This window comes from Salvelinus alpinus, chromosome 30, assembly GCF_045679555.1.
Source record: "Salvelinus alpinus chromosome 30, SLU_Salpinus.1, whole genome shotgun sequence".
NCBI lineage: Eukaryota > Metazoa > Chordata > Actinopteri > Salmoniformes > Salmonidae > Salvelinus > Salvelinus alpinus.
This window is the reverse complement of record NC_092115.1, coordinates 45,120,876-45,148,362: the sequence shown is the minus strand read 5'-3', so window position 1 is coordinate 45,148,362 and position 27,487 is coordinate 45,120,876. Positions and strand designations below refer to the sequence as shown.

Below are 27,487 nucleotides of genomic sequence, written 5' to 3'. Positions count from 1 at the left end.
AAAAAATTACAAAATGTGTTAGTGTTCTTCCAGACCTAAAATAAAATGGTATTCGAATGTGATTTAAGCATTGACATGGACTCAGAACATACAATTTCGTTGCTTCTCTATGAACAATTGTTCATTTGAGAGTGAAAAAAACAATATACAAAAAAAAAATATCCAAAATAATTTGGGTGAGAAAAAAAAATCACTGATTTTATAAGGCCCCCCTTAGAGTTGTTTATTAACCATTATTTTACTAGGTATATTGACCGAAAGCATAGTGCACTACTTTCTCGTGTACACTAAGGAACCGGGAAGAGCTGCAGGAGAGAGAAGAGAAGAATGTGCCTATTTGAAAGCTAGGGAAAAAATGTTGCTCATCACATGTTGATTTTTTTTTTTCAAGTAGCTGTCATGCTAGAAAAGGTTGGAGACCCCTGAATTAGCCATTTAAGTATCCTTGACAGCGTTTACACCGGCAGACTAATTCTGACTTGTTTCCACTTATTGATATTTTGACCAATCAGATCAGCTTTTTTTGCCAATAATTGGGGAAAAGATCAGAATTGGGCTGCCTGTGTAAATGCAGCCATAGCGTGTGTGAAGAAACCTCACGCTCAAACTGGGTGGGGAGAATTGACGTAATGGCAGATACAGATACAGCATGTTAACGTACCAATATGCAGACATTCTTTCTTTTCAGTCAAATAATGAACTGAATATTCATTCCAATATCAGTAACATTTCCACCCTTTTACTCTTTCAACATGCACATTTTCATTCATTAGGTAAGCTCTACGTAGCCTTTCAACAGATCGTTATGTAAACTAGCCAATTATCCACACTACTGTAGCATGGCCACGAGTCAAAAGGAGAGGCACGCTATACATTGTGTGTTCCAAATGGCACCCCATTCCCGACGTAGTACACTACTTTTCACCAGAGAGCCTTGGTCAAAAGTAGGGGAAAAGGGTGCCATTGGGACAGTCTGTGTTCACTCTACCTGGGACATACCATCCAAGAGGTCCCGAATCTTGTCCAAGTAAATTTCAAAATAGGAAACCTGGAAGAGAAGAGTCAGCTCTTATTAGCAGAGATCCCACATAGAGAAATCAATAGGTTTTGAAAACCTGCTAAGTGAAGTGATTCTACGGAGTGTCGTTGAACGAGCTGGGGCAATTCAAGGTTAGCATGCTGCCTATGGAGAGTAGGAAGAGTTGTTCCAATTGGACAGAACAAATCTACATCCCAAATGGCACCCTATTCCCTACATAACGCACTACTTTTGACCAGAAACTATTCGCCTGACAAAAGTAGTGCACTATCTCGGGAAAAGAGTGCAATTTAGAGGGCAAGAAGGGGGATGTATTTGTAGAGTACTAACCAGTACCTACCTTGATGTGGAACTCCAGGTTCTCGTCCATGGAATAGATGTAGTTAAAGATGTCCTGCACTATCCTGGGGATGATCCCCATTCCATCTGTGTCATGGAGGTTACCCTCCATCGTGTGTGTTTTGCCGGAAGATGTCTGTCCGTACGCAAATATTGTCCCGTTGTAACCCTCCAGAACATCTGAAAGAAGAAGACTACCTTATTGACTCATACAAGACAGAAATGTGTCTTCTGTACTCAACCCCTCTCACAGAAATACACAAAAAAGGAAACCAAATAGACAGCCAGAGGGTAGTAGTCACTGCAAAGTTACTCCTCTTTCAGACCGGCTTTCTCCTCAGGTTTGTGCACGGACACAACGAAAACACCTACAGTAGGGAGAGTGTTCATAAACAATGAATGGAGGAGAGCTCACCTTTGACGATCTTCTGGGCGCAGGCGTTGTATACTTGCTCCTGTGTCGTATTGGGCTGGAACACTCTGTCAAACTGGAACGGTTTGCTCTGAGAGAGAGAGAGAGAGAGAGCGAGAGAGAGAGATTAGAGAATGAATTGAACAACTTGTCTGACATTCATATTTAAACACAGCTTTAAAATCAAGATGAAGCTAACATAAAGTGTGCCACGGTAAGGGGCTGTACCATCCAAATGAGCTATCAATCTGCTCTCCCATGCACATCCAAGACACACAGCTCTCTTCGACAGAAAAAGCTACTTATAACCAACCAACAAATACAACACCCCACCACTCTGTTAAAACAACGCCATGATCAACTCCACACACACACAGCCCAATAAACCCCTGGTGAGCGTCCACAGAATGTTAACCCATGCTACGTCCCAAAAGGCAACCTATTACCTACAGTACCAGGTAAAAGTTTGGACACCTACTCATTCCAGGGTTTTTCTTAATTTTGACTATTTTCTACATTGTAGAATAATAGTGAAGACATCAATACAATGAAATAATCATGTAGTAACCAAAAAGTGTTAAACAAATCAAATTGTATATTTAAGATTCTTCAAGAGTGAGCAAAGCCGTCATCAAGGCAAAGGGTGGCTACTTTGAAGAATCTCAAATATAAAATAAATGTAGATTTTTTAAACACTTTTTTGGTTACTACATGATTCCATGTGTTATTTCATAGCTTTGCTGTCTTCACTATTATTCTACAATGTATAAAATAATACAAATAAAGAAAAACCCTTGAATGAGTAGGTGTGTCCAAACTTTTGACTGCTCCTGTATATACAGTAGTAATCTCGGTTAACCCAGAACTAAAATCTTCCGTAATTTGGTCAGATCATTTATGTTTACGTAGTCTGTCCACAAGAGATAACCAATATAGTGAGCTGGTCAAAGTAGTGTAATATATATGGAATAGGGTGCCATTTGGGATGCAGATTAGTGCTGTGGCTCTCGTCTCCCCACTCCCACAGCTCTGGGCTTCAGCTCTGCAGCTCTGGCCTAATGAGCTAGGTAGCCTACATAAAATATGGTCTGTGTCCCAAATGGCACCCTATTCCCTATATAGTGCTCTGGTAAAAAGTAGTGCATTATGTAGGGAATAAGGTCCCAATTCGGAGGAGAGCTGTGCGGAGGGAGAAAACAAAGCACATACCATTCTAATGAGATGCCAATATTGGACAAAAGAATACATTTAAAAAGTCAACCACAGAGGGTATTAAACTGATGTTATAACCTGGGTGGTTCAAGCCCTGAATGCTGATTGGCTGATAGCTGTGATATATCAGACCATATACCATGGGTATGACAAAACATTTATTTTTACTGCTCTAATTACATTGGTAACCAGTTTATAATAGCAATAATGCACCTCAGGGGTTTGTGGTTTATGGCCAATATACCACGTCTAAGGGCTGCTTCCAGGCACTCCGCGTTGCGTCGCGCTTAAGAACAGCCCTTAGCCATGGTATATTGGACAAATACCACACCCCCTCGTGCATTTTAGCTTAATTATAGGCACTTTGGCGGTTCAGCTTGAAGAACTGTATAAAGTGACTCAGAGTAGGAGTGCTGATTTAGGATCAGTTTAGCATTTTTCATCATATTAATGAATAAGATTAAATGGACAGGGTGGACCTGATCCTAGATCAGCACTCATACTCTGAAATGCTTGACAGATAAGACCCCAGTTCGGTCTGTGCAAAAACCTTCCTCTCTCCCCCTTCCTATCCACCAGATGGACATGAACCATTCAGACACAACTACGTCGGACTAGACCATTGGCCTAATCTGGGGGCAGACCAGATCGTCTCAGTGCCCTCCCAGCAGTAATTATCAGGATGAATAAAAACGCCTAAATTGGCTACAAAGTGTAAATAGAATAATTTTGGTCATAAAGTCAGTCTCATCCAAAAGTGAGTTTTGTAAGTGAGTTAGTTGGTCATGACATACTGGAGGGTTGGTTATGGATTACTTACATGACCACTTTTTTCAGTGATGGCCAATTGCCCAGCTGCCATGTGGACGTTTGTAGTCACGTCTGTATATGATATGGTCCAACGCATGCACATTTTGCTTGGCTAATAGGAGTGAAAATTGTCTTCCATAAAGTCGGTGCAAAATTCCAACAATATTGCCAGATGGCCAAGAATGGATTACATCCGACGCGGTCACTTCTGCTGCCTGTCAACCGTCAAACCACTGGTGTTGGTTAGTACGTTAGCTAAGTAGATAGCTGGTACGAGCTTGCTAGTAGCTACTTTTGGTTATACAACATGATTTGATAATGCTAGCGGGCCTGGCTAGTTTATGATACCACAGATGAATGGGGAATGATACTGTCGCTAGTTAAATCTATCATACTAACGTGTAATGTGATGTAGCATGTCAGAGGAAGATGTGCATAGCTCACGTTAGGGCAGGCACTTGGATACTAGCTTGCTAGCTAATAATAGGATGTAGACATCTTTCTTTCAATAATCTTTAAACTCAAATTGGCTAGCTAACATTAGCTAGTGTGGGGTTCTTTAAGGTTTTTAGCATGCTTGCTTAACTAACTATAAACAAGAAAATATCTTATGCATTAAAGTTCGAATTTATGACTCATGTGAACCTGCATTGTACAATATTCTCAGAAGCCTGACTGTTAGGGTGCAACCCAAAGAATGTGTTTTGTATGCAACAATGTACAAGGGCATAAGATATGAACAGCAGTGTGAAATGTGTTTGAGTTAAGAAGGGTAGAGAGGCACAGGAGGGGTGTAGAGGGAGGGGGGTGAATCAGGAGACTGCTGACTATGATGTATAATAGACAATAATAGATAAACTATACACACGAAGATCATCTGTGAGGTTCTGAATTATGCACTATAACCCAATACTATAACACATGTGATTGAATATTAGCAACTGTTGGCCTGGGAGCCTGGGTGTCTATGTGTGTGTGTGCTGGAAGTAACAGTTAGCCCCAGATAAGTGTGCTGGGAAGCTGTGGTTAGCCTTGAGCGAGAACAGTGGGCTTTGTATACAGGTGCAAATAGCTCAGACAATATTGCAGAGCTGTCTGACCTCAGTCTTTGGGGTGAGGGAGCGTAATCTACACAGCAACAGCATCGGGACATCACATGCGCTAAGAGGCTAGGACTAGCTTAAGCGCCAACACCAATGATAGGCTGGGTGAGTCTAAACCACGCCCAGTCTCTACTCTGACAGGCCGGCTCGGAAGCGGGAACTATCTCTGTCATGAGTATATTATAATATCTTTGTCAGGAACAAGTCAGTTCCTTGTTCCACCCTGCGGGGTGGTGCAGTGAACCCATATATACGGAAATTGCATTTGCCATTTATTAACTATTGAATTAAACAATTATTTTAACCAAGTTCAGGTGTGGTATTGTTCCTATCTCAGTTGAACCTTCGCAGCCTTAACACTAGCAAGTCAACTAATTTCAACTTGGACAAAGATATAACTAACCCGGATTTGCAAGTTAGGTAGTTAGCATTCGGGGGTTTCGTCTGCTAACCCAAAACAACATGCCTGTTCTCAAAATTTAAAGTGTATTTTGTAGGGCAAAAATGAATGGATGGTAGCAAAAAAAAATGGATGGTCAACTACAAATATAGCTCAGGCAGAAAATAACAAAAATATCAGCAAGCATTTTGCACTCCCGAGTGGCGCAGCGGTCTAAGGCACTGCATCTCAGTGCAAGAGGCGTCACCACAGTCCCTGGTTCCATTCCAGGCTGTATCACATCCGGCTGTGATTGGGAGTCCCAAAGGGCAATTGGCCAAGCGTCGTCCAGGTTTGGCCGGGGTAGGCCATCATTGTAAATAAGAATTTGTTCTTAACTGACTTGCCTATTTAAATAAAGGTTAAATTAAAAATAAAACAATTCAGCAACGTACACAGCTGGTTGCATATTGTCAGCGTCACCGGCCTGAGTCTATTCTGTAACTTTACAGTCCCTTTATTAGCATACAAATTACTTCCAAAGTAGTGAAAGTTATTTTTCTCGCTATAGGTTTATTGAGTGATGATATTTTACTTCATTCACAGGCTGCGTATGTAACAGTATAACTTTAGTCCATCCCCTCGCCCCGACCCGGGCGCGAACCAGGGACCCTCTGCACACATCAACAACAGTCACCCACGAAGCATCGTTACCCATCGCTCCACAAAAGCTGCGGCCCTTGCAGAGCAAGGGGACCACTACTTCAAGGTCTCAAAGCGAGTGACGTCACCGATTGAAACGCTATTAGCGCGCACCACCGCTAACTAGCTAGCCATTTCACATCGGTTACACGTACACACTTGGTGGATTTGATGTTCAGCAGCATCGTGGGAACCCCTTTACCATATCATGAGCTGTAACAGAAGGCCAAGCTATGGCCAGACACTAGTCCAGCTTCAGAGTAATGGAGCGCACTTGAATCAGGTTGGTCACATTTGATATGGTCAAAAGGTCAAAATACAATCTGTCCTGGAATTCACATTACCACCATTGACAATGCAATCAGTGCTGTGTGTATAGAGTGCTTTGGGAAAGTATTCAGACACCTTGATTTCCCCCCACATTTTGTTAGTTTACAGCCTTATTCTAAAATGGATAAAATACAAGAAAAATCCTCAGCAATCTACACACAATACCCCATAATGACAAAGCGAAAATAGGTTTTTAGAAATGTATTTGACAGTGCACAGTTGACAGTGCATGTCAGAGCAAAAACCAAGCCATGAAGTCGAAGGAATTGTCCGTAGAGCTCCAAGACAGGATCATGTCGAGGCACAGATCTGGGGAAGGGTACCAAAACCTTTCTTCAACATTGAAGGTCCCCAAAAACACAGTGGCCTCCATCATTCTTAAATGGAAGAAGTTTGGAACCACCAAGACCCTTCCTAGAGCTGTCCGCCTGGCCAAACTGAGTAATCGGGGGAGAAGGGCCTTGGTCAGGGAGGTGACCAAGACCCTGATGGACACTCTGACAGAGCTCCAGAGTTCCGCTGTGGAGATGGGAGAACCTTCCAGAAGGACAACCATCTCTGCAGCACTCAACCAATCAGGCCTTTATGGTAGAGTGGCCAGACGGAAACCAGTCAGAATCCATCGAACCCGATCTAACATCTCTGGAGAGATCTGAAGATAGCTGTGCAGCAACGCTCCCCATCCAAACTGACAGAGCTTGAGGATATTCAGAGAAGAATGGTAGAAACTACTCAAATACAGGTGTGCCAAGTTTGCAGTGTCATACCCAAGAAGACTCGAGGCTGTAATCATTGTCAAAGGTGCTTCAATTGAAATGGAATATTTCTGTTTTTATTTTTATTTATTTTTATTTCTAAAAGCCTATTTTTGTTTCGTCATTATGGGGTATTGTGTGTAGACTGATGAGGGGGGAAAACTATTCAATCCATTTTAGAATAAGGCTGTAACATAACAACATGTGAAAAACTTTCCGAAGGTACTGTGTGTCTTGTATGCTGTAAGGAGGTGCCCCCTTCCACTGTGCCAATGGATTACACAGGTGCCCGAGTGAGTAATGCCCACAGAAATAGAATAATTCAATATTAACCTGATTATGGCAGGAAGCCGAGTATGGCATTAGTCATTCTATTTCTATTGTAAAGCCAACCATGTTGTGAATCAGGATCTCTGTGTATTTACGGTTGGCTTCCATGACTGTATGGTGACAGTCCTTCTCTATCTCCCTGCGTGATATAGGAGCTGAAGTTGGGCTCCTTCATGACCAGTATCTGAGACGAGAGGTGCCTGGAGCTGATCTACACTGTCATGCCCATCAGATGTTGGCAAACACCTCAGAAGGGACAAAAGGTGGTTACTAATAAAACGGTAGATCACAAAGTGTTTAGTAATATCACTCTTTCGATACATGTCACTCATCAACTCTTCCTCGTTTTTCTACAGATGGGCAGAAGAGATGCTTTTGAAATGGATTCCTCTGACTGAAAGACAGGTTGATACTGAGACCTTAAACTCAGCATTACAATTCCAAGACATCTGTTACATGTTGTTGTCTTTTGTTAGTATTGAATCGAATGGTACCATCAGTGGGTGGGGCCCCTGTGTGTTCTTCAAACATATCAGGGAACGCCTGTCTTATACAGGACAGGAAGGTATAATATTTGCACATTGCTATATTAGCAGTACAGTTCTACAGTATTATGTGAAGTAGGGTGTATTCAACATGGAACTGTTACACTTGAAAGTTATCAAAACACTTTGTTCAGAATGTCTACATAAGTTCAGCAATTTCCCTCTTCTCGTATTAACTCTGTAGGCTACTGACAAAGCTTCCTCCTTAAATTTGGCCAAATAGAATGCCATTCTAGTTCTGGTTAGACCGCTGAAGTTGTAGTCTATACACAACTTAATTTTATTTGCTCGGTAAGTGTAGACATACTGTCTTTATAAGCACATCAATATGATATTTACAGCATAGAATGTTTTGTCTTTGTAACACGAACATTGGTTTTTAGGTGATAAATGCATCTACACTCAAACTGGGCGATTGTCTGTGCAATGTCCACACCGTTTGTAGGGATAAAAGTAGTTTTGGGATTTGTCCACCTGGAAAGATCAAACAACGTACTTTTACATTTACATTACATTTAAGTCATTTAGCAGACGCTCTTATCTAGAGCGACTTACAAATTGGTGCATTCACCTTATGATATCCAGTGGAACAACCACTTTACAATAGTGCATCTAACTCTTTTAAGGGGGGGGGGGTTAGAAGGATTACTTTATCCTATCCTAGGTATTCCTTAAAGAGGTGGGGTTTCAGGTGTCTCCGGAAGGTGGTGATTGACTCCGCTGACCTGGCGTCGTGAGGGAGTTTGTTCCACCATTGGGGTGCCAGAGCAGCGAACAGTTTTGACTGGGCTGAGCGGGAACTGTACTTCCTCAGAGGTAGGGAGGCGAGCAGGCCAGAGGTGGATGAACGCAGTGCCCTTGTTTGGGTGTAGGGCCTGATCAGAGCCTGAAGGTACGGAGGTGCCGTTCCCCTCACAGCTCCGTAGGCAAGCACCATGGTCTTGTAGCGGATGCGAGCTTCAACTGGAAGCCAGTGGAGAGAGCGGAGGAGCGGGGTGACGTGAGAGAACTTGGGAAAGTTGAACACCAGACGGGCTGCGGCGTTCTGGATGAGTTGTAGGGGTTTAATGGCACAGGCAGGGAGCCCAGCCAACAGCGAGTTGCAGTAATCCAGACGGGAGATGACAAGTGCCTGGATTAGGACCTGCGCCGCTTCCTGCGTGAGGCAGGGTCGTACTCTGCGAATGTTGTAGAGCATGAACCTACAGGAACGGGTCACCGCCTTGATGTTAGTTGAGAACGACAGGGTGTTGTCCAGGATCACGCCAAGGTTCTTAGCACTCTGGGAGGAGGACACAATGGAGTTGTCAACCGTGATGGCGAGATCATGGAACGGGCAGTCCTTCCCCGGGAGGAAGAGCAGCTCCGTCTTGCCGAGGTTCAGCTTGAGGTGGTGATCCGTCATCCACACTGATATGTCTGCCAGACATGCAGAGATGCGATTCACCACCTGGTTATCAGAGGGGGGAAAGGAGAAGATTAATTGTGTGTCGTCTGCATAGCAATGATAGGAGAGACCATGTGAGGATATGACAGAGCCAAGTGACTTGGTGTATAGCGAGAATAGGAGAGGGCCTAGAACAGAGCCCTGGGGGACACCAGTGGTGAGAGCACGTGGTGCGGAGACAGATTCTCGCCACGCCACCTGGTAGGAGCGACCTGTCAGGTAGGACGCAATCCAAGCGTGGGCCGCGCCGGAGATGCCCAGCTCGGAGAGGGTGGAGAGGAGGATCTGATGGTTCACAGTATCAAAGGCAGCCGATAGGTCTAGAAGGATGAGAGCAGAGGAGAGAGAGTTAGCTTTAGCAGTGCGGAGCGCCTCCGTGACACAGAGAAGAGCAGTCTCAGTTGAATGACTAGTCTTGAAACCTGACTGATTTGGATCAAGAAGGTCATTCTGAGAGAGATAGCAGGAGAGCTGGCCAAGGACGGCACGTTCAAGAGTTTTGGAGAGAAAAGAAAGAAGGGATACTGGTCTGTAGTTGTTGACATCGGAGGGATCGAGTGTAGGTTTTTTCAGAAGGGGTGCAACTCTCGCTCTCTTGAAGACGGAAGGGACGTAGCCAGCGGTCAAGGATGAGTTGATGAGCGAGGTGAGGTAAGGGAGAAGGTCTCCGGAAATGGTCTGGAGAAGAGAGGAGGGGATAGGGTCAAGCGGGCAGGTTGTTGGGCGGCCGGCCGTCACAAGACGCGAGATTTCATCTGGAGAGAGAGGGGAGAAAGAGGTCAAAGCACAGGGTAGGGCAGTGTGAGCAGAACCAGCGGTGTCGTTTGACTTAGCAAACGAGGATCGGATGTCGTCGACCTTCTTTTCAAAATGGTTGACGAAGTCATCAGCAGAGAGGGAGGAGGGGGAGGAGGATTCAGGAGGGAGGAGAAGGTGGCAAAGAGCTTCCTAGGGTTAGAGGCAGATGCTTGGAATTTAGAGTGGTAGAAATTGGCTTTAGCAGCAGAGACAGAAGAGGAGAATGTAGAGAGGAGGGAGTGAAAGGATGCCAGGTCCGCAGGGAGGCGAGTTTTCCTCCATTTCCGCTCGGCTGCCCGGAGCCCTGTTCTGTGAGCTCGCAATGAGTCGTCGAGCCACGGAGCAGGAGGGGAGGACCGAGCCGGCCTGGAGGATAGGGGACATAGAGAGTCAAAGGATGCAGAAAGGGAGGAGAGGAGGGTTGAGGAGGCAGAATCAGGAGATAGGTTGGAGAAGGTTTGAGCAGAGGGAAGAGATGATAGGATGGAAGAGGAGAGAGTAGCGGGGGAGAGAGAGCGAAGGTTGGGACGGCGCGATACCATCCGAGTAGGGGCAGTGTGGGAAGTGTTGGATGAGAGCGAGAGGGAAAAGGATACAAGGTAGTGGTCGGAGACTTGGAGGGGAGTTGCAATGAGATTAGTGGAAGAACAGCATCTAGTAAAGATGAGGTCAAGCGTATTGCCTGCCTTGTGAGTAGGGGGGGAGGGTGAGGTCAAAAGAGGAGAGGAGTGGAAAGAAGGAGGCAGAGAGGAATGAGTCAAAGGTAGACGTGGGGAGGTTAAAGTCACCCAGAACTGTGAGAGGTGAGCCATCCTCAGGAAAGGAACTTATCAGGGCGTCAAGCTCATTGATGAACTCTCCAAGGGAACCTGGAGGGCGATAAATGATAAGGATGTTAAGCTTGAAAGGGCTGGTAACTGTGACAGCATGGAATTCAAAGGAGGCGATAGACAGATGGGTCAGGGGAGAAAGAGAGAATGTCCACTTGGGAGAGATGAGGATCCCAGTGCCACCACCCCGCTGACCAGAAGCTCTCGGGGTGTGCGAGAACACGTGGGCAGACGAGGAGAGAGCAGTAGGAGTAGCAGTGTTATCAGTGGTAATCCATGTTTCCGTCAGTGCCAAGAAGTCGAGGGACTGGAGGGAAGCATAGGCTGAGATGAACTCTGCCTTGTTGGCCGCAGATCGGCAGTTCCAGAGGCTGCCTGAGACCTGGAACTCCACGTACTTAAGGAGAGATGACATGAGACAAATCTCGCCAGTTATAGAATATTTTGTTGTAGGACAGCTGAGCTGACTCAAGACCGGGCATTCAACTCGCAGTTGATACCATTTCCATGGTAACGTGTATTTACATAACGTGACGAAACTAAGTTGCAAGCTACTTTCGTAGCAAGGGGTTGTAGAACTAGTGTCTTACGCATGAAACACCCCGAGAATCTCCCTGCCGATAGGTACTTATCACAGTTGGAAGCCGTTCTTTCTCTTTCTTGCTAGAACAAAAGCTGTACCTGCTGCGTGCCGACCCGGAAGCGATGAAACTGCCCCTTCTCCTTGTAGAAGTGCAATGCTAATCGGTGGCCAACAACTTGACTTTGAGCCAATCAGAGAGCACAAACCTTCAAGTGGGGAGCCAACAGGAGTCACACTTTCTTTTAATGTGACTTTTAATTCATACATCCACTGTTAAATGTCATGAGCCAGTCACACTTCATAGGAAACCTAGGCTATGGGATTTTTTTATTTTATTTATTTAACCTTTATTTAACTAGGCAAGTCAGTTAAGAACACATTTTTATTTAGAATGGCGGCCTACCAAAAGGCCTCCTGCGGGGACGGGGGCATGGGATTAAAAAAATAAATACAATATAAATATAGGACAAAACACACATCACAACAAGAGAGACAGCACAACACTACATAAAGAGAGACCGAAGACAACAACATAACAAGGCAGCAAAACATAACAACATGGTAGCAACTCAACATGGTACAAACATTATTGGGCAATGGGATGGTAGCTAAATACACAGACACAGTGCACACAACACTAAATAATACCTCCACGCTAGCTAACCACCCTAGCTACTATTGACATAATGAAATCCCATTGGATTAGCGTCTTTAGCTAGCGAGCGCTCTAGCTATATTGTGCTAGCTAGCGAATATGATAACGCTAGCTAGCTGGCTAAACATTTGACTATGGGCTGGCACTGGCATTATGAGTTTATGGAAAGTGAATAAATCGTTTCTTCGTCATCTTGCTAGGTAGTTATCTAGCTTTGGCCATCTGGCTAGTATCAATAAAGGCTTTCTATAAAATAGCAACATTAGCGCAGCTTGCTAGTTAACATTGTAATCTAGACCATAAACTAAGCAACACCCACGGCAAAGGCAGCAGCTACTCTTCCTGGAGACCAAACACATTATGGCACATCATACAAAAAACTACAAATAACAGAGTATAACATTACTATACCACAACAGAAAATGTACAATATCACCATACAACAATACCACAGTGTACATGTGGGAAGAGTGTGTGCCTGTGTGTGTTCCTCACAGTCTGCATTGTTTTATCTGGTTGTTAAATCTGATTCTACTGCTTGCATGAGTTACTTGATTTGGAATAGAGTTCCATGTAGCCATGGCTCTGTGTAGTACTGTGCATTTCCCATATTCTGTTCTGGACTTGGGGGATGTGAAGAGACCCCTGGTGGCATGTTTTGTGGGGTATGCATGGGTGTCTGAGCTGTGTGCTAGTCATTTGAACAGACATCTCGGTGCTTTCAACATGTCAATACCTCTCACAAAGACCCGTAGTGATGCAGTCAATCTCTCTACTTTGAGCCAGGAGAGATTGACATGCATGTCAATGATGTTATCTCTCCATATACAAGGGCCAGATGTGCTGCTCTGTTCTTGGCCAACTGTAATTTGCTTATGCCCCTCTTTGTGGCACTTGAACATATGACTGTGCAGTAGTCCAGGTGTGACAAAACTAGGGCCTGTAGGACTTGTTTTGTTGATAGCAATGTCAAGAAAGTAGAGCAGCGCTTTATTAAGGACAGACCTCTACCCATCTTAGCTACCTAAGATAGCTAAGACTGCTATAAACTGCTCATAGTTACACCAAGCAGTTTAGTATCCTCAATTTGCTCAATTTCCACATTCTTCATTACAAGATTTAGTTAAGGTTTGGTGAATAGTTTGTCCCAAATGCAATGCTTTTAGTTTGAAATGTTTGGTACTAGCTTACTACTTGCCACCCATTCTAAAACTGACTGCAGCTCTTAAGTGTTGCAGTGATTTTACTTACTGTGGTAGCTGACGTGTATAATGTCAAGTCATCGGCATACATAGACAAACAGGCTTTACTCAGTGCCAGGTCATTAGTAAAGATTGAAAAAAGGGGCCTAGACAACTGCCCTGGGGAATGCCCGACTACCTGGATTATGTAGGAGAGGCTTCCATTAAAGAACACCCTCTGTGTTCTGTAGACAAGTAACTCTCAATACATGATATAGCAGTGATCTAAAGTGATAACACATACGTTTTCACAGCAGCAGATTATGATCGATAATGTCAAAAGCTGCACTGGACTAATAAAACAGCTCCCACAAGCTTCTTATTATCAACTTCTTTCAGCCAATCCTCAGTCATTTGTGTAAGTGCTGTACATGTTGAGTGTACTTCCCTATAAGCATGCAGAAAGTCAGTTATTAATTTGTTTACTGTAACATAGCAATGTATTTGGTCAAACACAATTTTTCCCAAAAGTTTACTTAGGGTTGGTAGCAGGCTGATTGGTCAGCTGTTTGAGCCAGTAAAGGGTGCTGTGCTACTCTTAGGTAGCATAATTACTTTTGCTTCCCTTCCCTTCAACATTACAATGCTTGTCATTCATAATTTGGTCAGTTATGAATGGATGTGTAGGTTCAGAGTTTGTTGTTGGCATGCCAGGCCCAAAATTGCTAATCTTGCCAATGAACAAAAATATGAAATAGTTGGCAGGAGTGGGTTTTGTGATGAATGAGCCATCTGATCTAATGAAGGATGGAGCAGAGTCCACGATCAGCTGTGCAGCCAGACTTATTTGCGATTCCTTTTGCTTCGTCCCTCTCAACCATACAATTTTTTAATTCCTCATCAAACCACGGGGATTTAACACTTTTTTTACAGTCATTTTCTTAATAGCTGAATCCTTATTAGTAACTGGAATAATCCATTTCATAAATGCATCAAGTGCAGTTTCTGCTTAGTCCATATTACACACAACAGACCAGCAAATGTTCTTTACATCTTCAACATAGGAATCACTACAAAACCTCTTGTAAGATCTCTTATACACTATATTAGGCCCAGCCTTTGGAACTTTGGTTTTCCTAGATATGGCTACTATATTATGATCACTACATCCGATGGATGTGGATACTGCATTAGAGCAGATTTCTGCAGCATTAGTAAAGATGTGATCAATACATATGGATGATTTGATTCCTGTGCTGTTTGCAAATACCCTGGTAGGTTGACTGATAACCTGAACCAGGTTGCAGACTGGTTACAGTTTGAAGCTTGTGGACAGCTTGATGAAAACCGGTCAATATTTAGGTCACACAGAAAATATACCTCTGTTGTTATCGTATACATTTTCAAGCGTTTCACACATATTATCCAGATACTGACTGTTAGCACTCTGTGGTCTATAGCAACTTCCCACAAGAATAGGCTTAAGATGAGGCTGGTGAACCTGTAACCATATTACTTCAACAGCTGTTGACATGAGATCCTCTCTAAGCTTTACAGGAATATGACTCTAAATATAAACAGTTATCTGCCTGGCATCACCTGACCTACTGGTCAGTCACGAGACTTGACACTTAAAGTTCAGCCAGACACAACATAGCCAGACTGAGGTTGCGTCCCAATTGTTACCCTATTGGTTATAGTGCACTACACCCTATTCCCTATATCGTGCAGAGCCTGGTCAAAAGTATTGCACTATATATGGAAAAGGGTGCCATTTGGACCAAACTCATGACTGCCACTGAAGCCGAGTATTGTAGCTGTACCCATAACATCAGGTCAGCCAGGCCCCTTACTAACAGTACAGCCTGAGCACAGCCACAGCTCAAAGTCCTCATGAGTCTGGAAGGCAGACTACACTGCAGCCGGAAACAATGATTACTCAGTGATAATCATGATGACACAGTGAAACCATTGTTTTAATATTTAGAAGTGATCTCTTTCACGCATACTACTACTGGCTTCTTGGTATCCCACCCTTTAGGCAAATCTGATGTCTTGAATGTACAAACACTTCTAATCAATAGGCCAGTGATAAATCCAAGATCACTCAGAGAGCAAAATAAATAGCCACAGGGGTAGCTAAGGGGTTGAAGGACAAGTGCTTTAGCAACCCCCCCCCCATAGACTATCTGCTAAGCAATAGCATTGGTAATAACTGCCTGAATAGTAGGCTACTCTCAGTTACAATCCTCTTCCCCTTCTCCTCCTGCTGTTAGTTTCCACTGCTAAAGCTAAAAGTAGAACACTCTCATGGTGCTGTGTGTGTGTGTGTGTGTGTGTGTGTGTGTGTGTGTGTGTGTGTGTGTGTGTGTGTGTGTGTGTGTGTGTGTGTGTGTTATGGGGAGTCTGATGCTACCGCACAACGGTAGCATCAGTGGAGGTCATGGTACTAATCAATCAATCAAACGTATTTGATAGTCCTTTTTACACCTCTAGACCCAGATTGAGATGTGGAGTCTAGTTACACAGACAGATAAGCCTAAACTCAGATCCTACAACTAGCTGATAATACGCTGGGAAAGTGATGTCACAAGTGTCACGACTTCCGCCGAAGTTGGTCCCTCTCCTTGTTCGGGCGGCGTTCGGCGGTCGAAGTCGCCGACCTTCTAGCCATCGCTGATCCTCTTTTCATTTTCCTTTGGTTTTGTCTTGTCTTGTATCACACCTGGTTCCAATCCCATTCATTACATGTTGTGTATTTAACCCTCTGTTCCCCCTCATTGTCCTTGTCGGTGATGGTTTGTTTGTAAGCATTGTGCAAGATATGTTCTGGTGTGCGACGGGTTTTTGTACCCATTTGTATGGGTTCTGAGTTTCTGAGTTTTTTTTAGCACTTATTAAACTGCTCCATTTTATACCAAGTTCGATCTCCTGCGCCTGACTTCCCTGCCACCAGCACGCACCCTTACAACAAGCCCTGAAAATGTAAACTAAACAAGCACTGGAGACAACCATCACCTTCTAAATCTATTTCTATTTTATATTACGAAACACTATATTATTATCTTCCAACTTGGATGATAGGCAAGCTGGCCTAGTCCCATTTTGACAGATCAGGTCCACCCCTGGCCCAAATATATCCCTACTGAGCATCCCTTTCAGTAGCCAACAGCCATGATGACATACACTAGGCCATAACCGCCAAAGGTCTGTTGATCTTGAGTGTGTTTCCCATGACTTATATAATTCTTCATTCAGCCTCCAAATCTAGGCCAAGTCCTAGGACTAGGCTATACCAAAGTGTGTTATTATTATTTATAAACTGGGTGGTTTGAGCCCTGAATGCTGATTGGCTGACAGCCGTGGTATATCAGACCGTATACCACGGGTATGACCAAACTGTTTTTGACTGCTCTAATTCTGTTGGTAAACAGTTTATAATAGCAATAAGGCACCTCGGGGGTTTGTGATATATGGCCAATATACCACGGCTAAGGGCTGTGTCCAGGCACTCTACGTTGAGCATAAGAACAGCCCTTAGCCGTGGTATATTGACCATATACCACACCCCCTCGTGCCTTATTGCTTAAATAGTGCACTACCTAAATGAAAACAAGAGACACTGACTGTGTTGAAAGGTAGGTTGACAGTGAAGATTTGTGAGGACACACTCAGTGCAAATAAGTTACTGAACTACAATTTATTTCTGTCAGTAAAAAGCTTTATAGACTTAATGATGTTGGCTTTGGTGAGGCATGTCCAGTGCATCAAAGTCCATGAGAAACAGGAGGATATCTTGTAGTGAAAATATAATATTTAACCATCCTTTTTCATGTCTATTGCTTTACTGTCAATTTGAGGAATAGTCCAGTTATTTCTAACCTGGTTCGTTGGAGTTACTCTATGTTATTTCATTGTAAAGTTAAAGCTCTGCTTGAACAATGACAAAGGAAGGTTATTCCTCATATCGTTCTTAGTCTGAGGGCCTGTAGCGCAAATATGGAAATATGGCATTATATGACAAGTACATTGTTTTATCTTTCAAACCCATGTATTTTTCCAATAAATAAGGAATGAAGGCCAGGTCATTTTCTTATTAGCTGAATGCTTATTGGTAACTGGAATAATCAATTTTATAAATGCATCAAGTGCAGTTTCTGCTTAGTCCATATTACACACAACAGACCAGCAAATATTCTTTACATCTTCAACATAGGAATCACTACAAAACCTCTTGTGAGATCTCGTATACACTATATTAGGCCCAGCCTTTGGAACTTTGGTTTTCCTAGATATGGCTACTATATTATGATCACTACATCTGATGGACATGGATACTGCATTAGAGCAGATTTCTGCAGCATTAGTAAAGATGTGATCAACACATATGGATGATTTAATTTAATGACATGTACATCGTTTTTTCTTTCAAACGGATTTCTCCATTAAATAAGGAATGAAGGCCAGGTCTGCTGTTTGAAAACATTCTAAGCACCACTTTGTGTGGAACGCACTTCCTTCTTTTGTCATAACAAGTGTGCATCTTGAATGGCACCCTATTCCCTATATACAGTACACCCCATAGGGCTCTGGTCAAAAGTAGTGCACTACACAGGGAGCCATTTGAGACGTGCCCAATGTTTTACATTACAAGATGACTAATTAGGCCAAAGAAAACAAACAAACGTCCATTTCCTGAATCTATTTACTAATGGACCAGTGGTGTAACTGTAACTGTAACCAGATATGTTCAGAGATAACTAATGTAGCCAAGCACAATAACATGATTACGAAATGTATTTGTCTACATCATGTTAGAAACCCATTTTAGGCTATAGACTATGTAATGAATCAATTCTAGCTACAAAACACATGTACTGTGTCAGTGGTTATAAATGAACGAAATATATTGCATCTGAATTCTGCTCTTGATACAGTCACAGTGCTGTATTGTGCTGTGTTCTGTATCCCACAGCAGTATTTGTTTGACTAAATTAACTAGGGTCAGGGGGCATCATCATCATCATAGCTGGCTTGTCAGTGATCTTGTTGATGAAATAGGTAATACTAGTTAGCTAGTCAAATTCTGAAACATCTTTGCTGCTGGGTGTAGCTAACGTTAGACCAACTAGTTAATTTGCCATTACCAGTTCTACTGGACTAACTAGATAGCAATTTCAAGCATTGCTATGATTTGAAAGCTAACGTTAGCTAGTTAGATAAATTAACTCAGTCCCAGCAGATTCTGGGTGTTACCTCAAAAGATGTGCAGTTATTTTGAACGCAACGTGTAGTAGGTTACATGTTAGCAGATTACGTTAGCGCTAGTGTAGTTAGCTGACGTTCGCAAATGCGTTAGCAAGCACTTGGCTGCCATTGTTGTTGTTGAGTGACAGCTGACTGACTAACTAGCCGATACGGCAAGATGAACTAATCACGTCGACTCGCCAAATCAGCGAGATACAGCTAGCTACTTATACACACTTGACTGGCCACCAATTGTTAGCCAAAAATACTGTCATGTCCTGATCGGCGATGGTGTGGGTAAGCTAGCCTACAACTAACGTTAGTGCAAAACCTAGCTGATGTGGGTGGACAGGAATGTTAGCCAGCTAAGCTAACTAGCTACTGTTCTGACACTGGCCGATCACCAATGGCGCAGCGCACTATCGAGGGCACTCGCTTGCAGACAAATAAATAGCTATGGCAACCAACTTACCCCGACGACCACATGGTCTTCCCCTTGAAACTTTGGGATGTATTTGTCCCCTCTGGCCACCTCTGAACTATTCAAGGGCCTGAAACGGCACATCACTTTGATGGTGCACTCCGCCGGTACGTCGGCCATCTTCCACGATTTGCGGATGAAAACTCACAATACAACACAGTAGATCCTCGTTCTAGAGCCGGCCGAGCAAGTAAGGGCGGCCCGGCCCCTCGGTCCCAACCTGAGACCAGAATCGGTTCAGATTTTCAACAGTAGTGAATGGCTATTTTCTTCTAGGATTGTGCTAAATCACTTCCTCCAATATTGAAGACATGATCCCAGTGGATCACTGGCTTGCGCACACTCCCCGTCTGTGTGGGACCCATAACATATTACGTCCCCCTAAATCAGGGTTCCCCAATAGTCGGCAATTTATTTGGGCCCCCAAAGTTTTCTGAGCAAAACAAAACAAGTACATATTTTTTTCTTGAACATAAGAATACATTCACCAGGAAATGAGGTCAAACTGAATTTTGTTTAGGAAATCTGTTCCCAAGTAATCAAACACATAATTAGAGACATATGTGATCATATCCCAGGAAAGAAATTCTGTTTTCGTCAAATACTGATTGGGATTATTGTGGGCAATTTTCAGTGTACAATTGATTTACAACTACTGTATGTCAGCCCACGGCTGAATGTAATGGGGACGCCTGCCCTAAATCATCAACACTCCCTCTGAAGTACACTATCCTGATTGGCAAATGTATGTTTCTGCAAGTTTTTACCATTGACCTACAGTGAGGGAAAAAAGTATTTGATCCCCTGCTGATTTTGTACGTTTGCCCACTGACAAAGAAATTATCAGTCTATAATTTTAATGGTAGGTTTATTTGAGCAGTGAGAGACAGAATAACAACAAAAATATCCAGAAAAATGCATGTCAAAAATGTTATAAATTGATTTGCATTTTAATGAGGGAAATAAGTATTTGACCCCTTACTCTTACTTACTTACTTACTTACTTGACCCCTTACTCTTGAAAGTTGTAATAGTAGAATGCACAAGGTGAAATTTCGAAATTGGGTAGTCCATCATCACTACTCCTCTTGTCATGTCAGTCATTGCATAACTTAAGGAGCGATTTATAACTTGTCAGAAAAGTCCAGATCAACTAGCCCATGTCAGCTAACGTTTTTTAGCTATGTTTTTTAACCCATAGATTTTGCAGTAATGTTCGAGTTACTCAAATATCACATGAATACATATTAGTCATGGCAAAATGTATAGAATTGCAAGAAAATTAGCTTTAAAACTGCTACATTTTCGTTGCACCCCGTTGCCAAAATGTGTAGAATTACAGGAAATAAACTTTAAATCTGCAACATTTTCTCTCAGCCAACAAGAGGGGTGTGAACAGTTTGTGTATGAATAGTGCTTGTGTCCATAGAAATGGGGGGTGCGAGATGTTCCCTGATGCTGGAAGGGGGACTGAGTGAAAAAGTTTGGGAACCCCTGGACTAGGCTACTAGCTACTAGTACCTACGTTAGACAAACTAAAAAGGCATGTTTTAGCATACAGTATATTACGAAATTCCACATTTTTGCTTATCCATTTCACACACTTGCTTTTACGGAAAAAAATATGGATTGCAACATGTACGTTTAAACATACATCATTAAAAAAAGTAGAAGAGTCTTATGGACTTCTGTTATTACCATCACTGCAGGTGGCACAAATCGCTAAAGCGCTTGACATGAAGTTGGCAGAGTACATACATTATTGTTTCGAGTCCCCTTTGAATCATGCGTTTTTGTGAAGGATAAAACTGTTCACTGCTGGTCCTCGATAGCCTGGTGTAATATTCATATGTGTACACATACTGAATTATAATTGGATGCATTTTACCGCCATATCATACTGTGCTATGATTGGTTAAGACCACCCAAATGGTTAGGTCATGTTCAGTTTTGATCCTGGTTGGCGATACGTGAACATGCCAGTTATAGCTAGTGTTAGTAAAACGTTTACTGGAGACAGGAGATCAAGTAGAGACATAGGACGAGGTGGATAATTATATAATAAGGCCGTTTATTCAGATGCAAAGATATCTTAGTAAATCGTGCAGCACGGCTCCTTCTGTCTGACTCGTATGGAATCGTCGGAAGAGGGACCTCTAAACAGTTCATACAGATTATATAGGCAACAAGCAAAGTAGGTTGATCTTGTAGTCTGGCCTTCCGATTGGTCGATCTGGGTCGTGGGTAGTCCTGTCCGGGCCTGATGTCGACATTCCATTGGCTTTTCACACAGTTCTTTGTCCTAGTCTCATCCAAAGGCATCCTGCATGTGCGTTTGTTTTCACAGGGCCCTATTCATGGGGGAGGGGTGTGTGTGTGGGTCTGACAAAGTAGTGGGGATGGGTGCATGTTGTGTCAAGTATAGCTTGTGCTGAGAAGTGGTTAAAACAAGTTACCAGTATCTAATACAATTTCTTACAAATCCCCCTCTTCACGTCTTATAGACGTGAATAAACTAGTTAAAATTTGTCAGAAGACAAATTTTTTGATTCCCCCTCTTCACGTCTCACAAGAGACGTGACATAAAAGTAAAAAAGACAAAGCTATGGGATAAAATTTGTCAGACAAATTTTTGATTCCCCCTCTTCACGTCTCACAAGAGACGTGACATAAAAGTTTCTTAGTCCTCAAATAGATAGACAGGTCCAGCTTCCCTATCATCAAGCAATGGGAACATTTGGGCCCTTTCCTGATTAGGGTCTATGGCGGCAGTGATAACACGGCTAGCAAGCGTCCGCGCACATGGAATGCAACAGCATCCACAAAGTACAAGAATGCCTGCAAAAACGGAAATAGATACTAGGATAGAGGAAACCAGCGTCTTATATTTACCAAAAGCATCCATCCATGAGTCCCACATAGAAGTGTCCACTCCAGAATGCTGTTTCATCTTACCATTAAGGGTACGAAGTCCCTCCAATGCTACAGTCAGACTTCCATCCGTAGCTGTGTTGTTGGGAATGAAAGTACAACACTGTTCACCAAACATGGCACAGACCCCCCCCCCCGTTCTGCCAATAACATATCAACCGCGATTCTATTTTGAAATGCCATCAGGGATGTAGCTGCCAATTGTCCATGGACCGCCTCAAAGCCTTGTTGAGTCCAAAATCCCACATTATTAACCAAAAAACAAGAAAATGTTAAACCCTCAGGTCCATCCCTCTATACAACCTGTACCAGGTGGGCTCGTCGCCACCCGGGAACTTCAAACCTTCACAACAGGGAGGACAAACATCACTTTTTATTCATTCGACAACCTCCACTACAGCAAACCAAGGGTCCTCCTCTGTCAGGCCCACTCTCCTGCGAAAGCTTGATTCCGTATCAGCCTCTCCAACTGGAGCATCAAGCAACGGCATCATACCAGAGGTCCTTGCCACATCTGTAACAGACTTCTTCAAACAAGGTATGAATCAGGCAGCACAGCACATGAGCATAAGAAAAACAACAACTAGAGTCAGAAATCCAGTAACCATCATTGTAGTGTACTTACCAAACCAAACATCCAGCCAGGGGAACAGTCCACTCTCCTCCACACCTGCAAGACCCTTCATCTCCACTGATAACCTTGCCAACCCACTCAGAGCTTTTGAAATGCTCCCATCCGGACTAGTATTGTTAGGATCAAACGTGCAACACTGTTCTCCAATCATTTTACATACACCTCCCTGGTTGGCCAGAATCATGTCCAGTTCTAGTCTATTTTGTCTACTGGTTTGAGAGGTAGCATCCAATCGTTCAGCCATCCCCGTAAGTACTGTGTGGGTGTAGTTAACAAATCATTGTTGATTATAGTAGATATAATTGATCCAGGCATTCTGCTTAGCATCAACAATAGCTGGGCCAAAAATGGGCAATAAATGCCACAGGCCATCATTCCTGTTTGATGTCTGGTATTCGTGGGGGACCCCTATTGGGACCCCAACAGGTTGGTGTGCATGTTATCTGTACCCTCGGACCAAGGAGCGTCACGGTTCTGCCGTCTCCTGGGTTGGTACCGAGTCTCTGTGTCATGTGCAGCTCCCAGAAGTTGGTTAGCTATAACCTCAATAATAGGCAATGGTGGTATCAGACTGGCCAAAACACATGTGCAACGACAATTTCCTTTCAAAATGGGGTCAACCGCCTGGCAGGTCCACACATCCACCATACATCAGCAACACCTCTAATTAATAGTGGCATTAGTGATGCAGGTAGTAGTAGGGAGCCTCCCATAGTCTATACCCCTACCTGTACCAGTGATACAGCTGTAATATCCTCCATATGCCTTAACTCCCCACGGTACCTTCTGGGGAGGGACTTCTGGGAACACAAAACTCAGAATTTTACACAAGGTTGAATTTGGCTTAAACTTTCCAATATACACATCCAACCTTCCCCATTACTTAGGGCAAATGGGTGAGCAGCCAGAATAGGTCTGGCATGTCCACATACGACACAGTCCTTTCTATTAAGTGTTTTGTAGGCCAACCACATATTCTCCCTTTCCTCATAACCAGTTTCAGTCCCCAATTGTTCACTATCTGAGATGTCTTTTATATTTATTATCTGTACCAGATTGGAGAGCTTAGGTGATGGCGTGGGACTTGGTCTTGAAGTGGTGGAGGAGGCAGGCTGAACCCTGGTCCGTTGGAACTGGTGGTGGTTCTGGCAGCACTGTGATGGTAACATCCCCATTGTATCCTAATCAGACAGCTCAGGACTACAAGCAGTCCTGTAAAACCCCACCCTCTCCCAGAGAACACATCATCAGCCAGAGGTCAAACAACACTTTCACTTCTATGAACGTACACAGTGTTGAGAGGTCGGGGTCAGGGATTCTTCGTTAAGGAGTTGATCCCCGAGCTCTATTAGCAACGGTTCTTCTCCTTAACTCTGTGATCATTCGGCAGTGTCAGTGTGTCTCACCCTCCAAGTGCGATATGCCCCCAGGTTGAGTGATTCACCTTCTCCTTTAATTCACCTGCAATGCATAGAATCCTGGACATACAGGCTTGGCTAACAAACAGTTTCTCATTTGTTCTATCTGATTATATATTTAACTTCTATACCCATTTGTTAGCCAGTAACTTGTAATTTTTTATTTTTTATTAGTTTATTATCCAATAGGCCCCAATCCTATCCTAGACCACAATGTACCCCTCTCCCGTTTGATACCTGGCTCTGGCTATCAACCTTACCTACTCTTAATAATGACTTAGGTAAGATTAGCAAAAGGAATAACAGCCCATTCAAAACCGTCATAGCCAATGTTTAAAAACAGAAACCTGACTCCTCTGTGGTTAATTGCAATTATGGTCAAGAGTTATAAACTCTATTATAATCAATTTACCTCAAAATTAGTATTCCAAATGACCACGATTTCATTATCCTCACTACATTCCCCTGTGGGTGATCAAACCACATGAAAATGCAATGCAGACAGGTCAAGAGGTTACATCCCCTCCTTACATTCGTTTTTCATACTATATCTAGACATACTAAAAGAACCCTTTATCTTAAAAAATCCCTTGTCTAAATAAAACTCAGAAAATAATCCTCCTAATATATATATATAAGTGTACTCCTTTAAGATATCTTATCTCTGGGAACACGGAAACCCTTAACCTAAATGTTTACTACAAAAACAAAATTATGTCACCAGCACTCAACCAGGCTCCCCGTCGGCTGGGAGACCGTTGAGTGCTGCAATACTGCCATCTTCTGTCCATTCTCTGCACAGCTCTCCAATCGTTCTTATTCAACCTTCTCAATTTGAGCCATATTAGTTTCTTATTTTAACTGTTGTTTTATAATTTTTGATTTTTTTGATTTTTTAATCTGTTATTACCTAGTTAGACTAGAGTGTCCGTGACATACATCCATGGGGATCCGGTTATAATTATTCTATTAACCATGTGAAAGTGCCCAGGGACACCCCAAATATCAGTAGGAATATCACAAATAAGGGGCCCGATATCCCTAGCCTTGCCCAGGGAGGGAGAAATGTCCCTCTAACTGGGCGAGGTTCCTTTTTCAGGGGAGGCGGAGTTTGATGCCGCATCCCCTGAGTCAGGAATGTCTTCATTTGGAATCGAATTTAAGCTGTTTAAATCAGCTCTGACTTCTGTCAGTGTTCTAGAAGGGATTGGGGCTGGAGTGCAATGTGTGAGGTGGTGCCAAGGTGCGCCTGATTTACCTTTGACCTGGACTGAGTGTGAAGTAACCTCCCTCACTTCGTACGGTCCAGTCCACCTGGGTTCTAGCCACTTTCTCTTGTGGACTTTAACCCCACCCAGTCACCAATTTTTTACCTTCCGTGGTGCCGGATCTCTCGTCAGCTCCCCTTCTTGGACCTTGTGAATCTGTTTGGAGAGAGCTGCAGAAAGTTCCGTCAATTATCAGACATTACAATTTGTTGTACATCAAGGGCGGGCATGTGACCTCCCTCCCTCGGTGGACCAAGCATGACTCTACCAGTCATTATCCCATGATGTCAGGTTTTGGCCAGGACTGTTCTGGTTTTTTGTCACTAGATGTCCCCATTGCACCTTTTTTGTACCTTTTGTTTTTCCCTTGCTCTATTATTGTTTGCACCTGTATGTCGTTCCCTTGTTAGTATTTAATCCCTGTGTGTTCCTTAGTTCCTTGCTCAGTGTTTGTATGTTAGCACCCAGCCCCAGCCCAAGCCTTGTTGTGAACATATATTTTTCTCTTGTTGGATTTTCCAGAGGTTCTCTGGTTTTGTTCTTTTGTATTTTGGATTAGTCTTTTAGGTTTGTTTTTTCCCTTGCTGTTTTTACCACTTTGTGGATTTTCTTTGTATTTTGGAAGTTATCTATTTTTTATTAAACCACCATCTCTAGTACTGCTGTGTCTGCCTCATCTTCTGGGTTCTGCCGATTTAGTGACTGTTTCTCGCACCGGGTCCTGACAGAAACACTGAGCCATTAAAATGAACCCAGAGGCAGCCAGTACCCAGGACTTTTTTCCCATGCTGTCCCACCACGAGGGGACTGTCCAACGTCAACGAAGCTGCTCTGGTTCAGCAAGAGGCCTTAATGGCTGGACATTCTCAACTTCTGTCGGAGATGATGACTTCCATAAAGCAGATTTCTGATCAACTTTCTCCTGCAACCGCTTCTGCTCCAGTTCATCAGATTCAAGTGCCCGTGGCAGTTAACCCCCTGGCTGAACCTCGTCTGCCGCCTCCCCAACGGTTCTCAGGTGATCCGAGTGGTTGTAAGGGGTTTTTCACCCAATGTTCTCTCTCCTTCGAGCTGCAACCCTCGTCATTTCCCACCGACCGGTCCAAGATAGCATATATCATCACCCTGCTGTCGGAAAAAGCCCTAGCCTGGGCTACTGCTGTGTGGGATGCCCAAAGTCCCTGCTGTGCCAGCTACTCTACCTTTGCTGATGAATTCAAGCGAGTGTTTCAAGGTCCTACCAGCGGTCCTGACTCAGCCAAACAGCTCCTGACTCTCCGCCAAGGTCGGCGCAGCGTGACGGACTATGCCATCCAGTTCCGCACGGTGGCAGCAGCGAGTGGCTGGAATGACGAGGCGCTCACAGTGTGCTTTTTGAAGGGTCTTTCCGACACCATCCAAGATGAACTGGCCACTCGGGAACCACCGGACAACCTCGAGTCCCTGATCAAGTTGGCTTCACGCATAGACCAGCGTCTGAGAGAGAGAGAGCTCAACCGTAGATCTCTCACCCTAGCTCCTATCGGTCCCAGCTCCGAGTCTCCACCTTTATCCCCGCTGACTCCACCGGAACCCATGCAGGTTGGACGCATCTCCCAGGCTGAGAGAGACCGCCGGATGAGGGAGCGATGCTGTCTATATTGCGGCAAACCGGGCCATTTCCTCTCCACGTGTCCCGGGCTCCAGGGAAAACGCACTCTCCCGTGCAAGCCTGGGAGGACTGTAACGGGAAACATAACCTCCTCCCATCCATCCAACTCCCGCCTGCTCATTCCAGTTACCCTTTCCTGGGACAACCACGAGCTTCCCCTTCAAGCCTTGGTAGACTCTGGAGCCGCAGGTAACTTCATGGATGGTGTCTGGGCGAAGGAGAATGGCGTTCCCTCTGAACCTCTAAGTGACCCCATAAGGGTTACTACGTTGGATGGAAGCCCTTTGGGATCTGGACTTGTCACTCGTGTCACTACCCCCTTGCGTCTTTCAGTTTCCCAACACCAGGAAGTGATGAACTTTCATCTGACCTCGTGTTCCGAGTTCCCTCTCGTCCTTGGATACCCC

The 27,487-nt window shown here is 43.8% G+C and overlaps 1 protein-coding gene across 1 annotated transcript in view; it reads right to left on the bottom strand.

The window, feature by feature from the left end:
- The window catches only part of LOC139559536 (kinesin-1 heavy chain-like), a 31,524-nt gene extending 12,013 nt beyond the window's left edge, over window positions 1-19,511 (bottom strand). The window contains exons 1-4 of the mRNA XM_071375617.1: window positions 19,170-19,511; window positions 1,794-1,881; window positions 1,380-1,558; window positions 1,000-1,048 (exon numbers count right to left, since the gene is read on the bottom strand). Of these exons, the coding sequence (XP_071231718.1) occupies window positions 1,000-1,048; window positions 1,380-1,558; window positions 1,794-1,881; window positions 19,170-19,298 (445 nt within the window). The 5' untranslated portion in view covers window positions 19,299-19,511. The remainder of the gene's footprint in view (window positions 1-999; window positions 1,049-1,379; window positions 1,559-1,793; window positions 1,882-19,169) is intronic.
- Window positions 19,512-27,487: the final 7,976 nt, after the last annotated feature.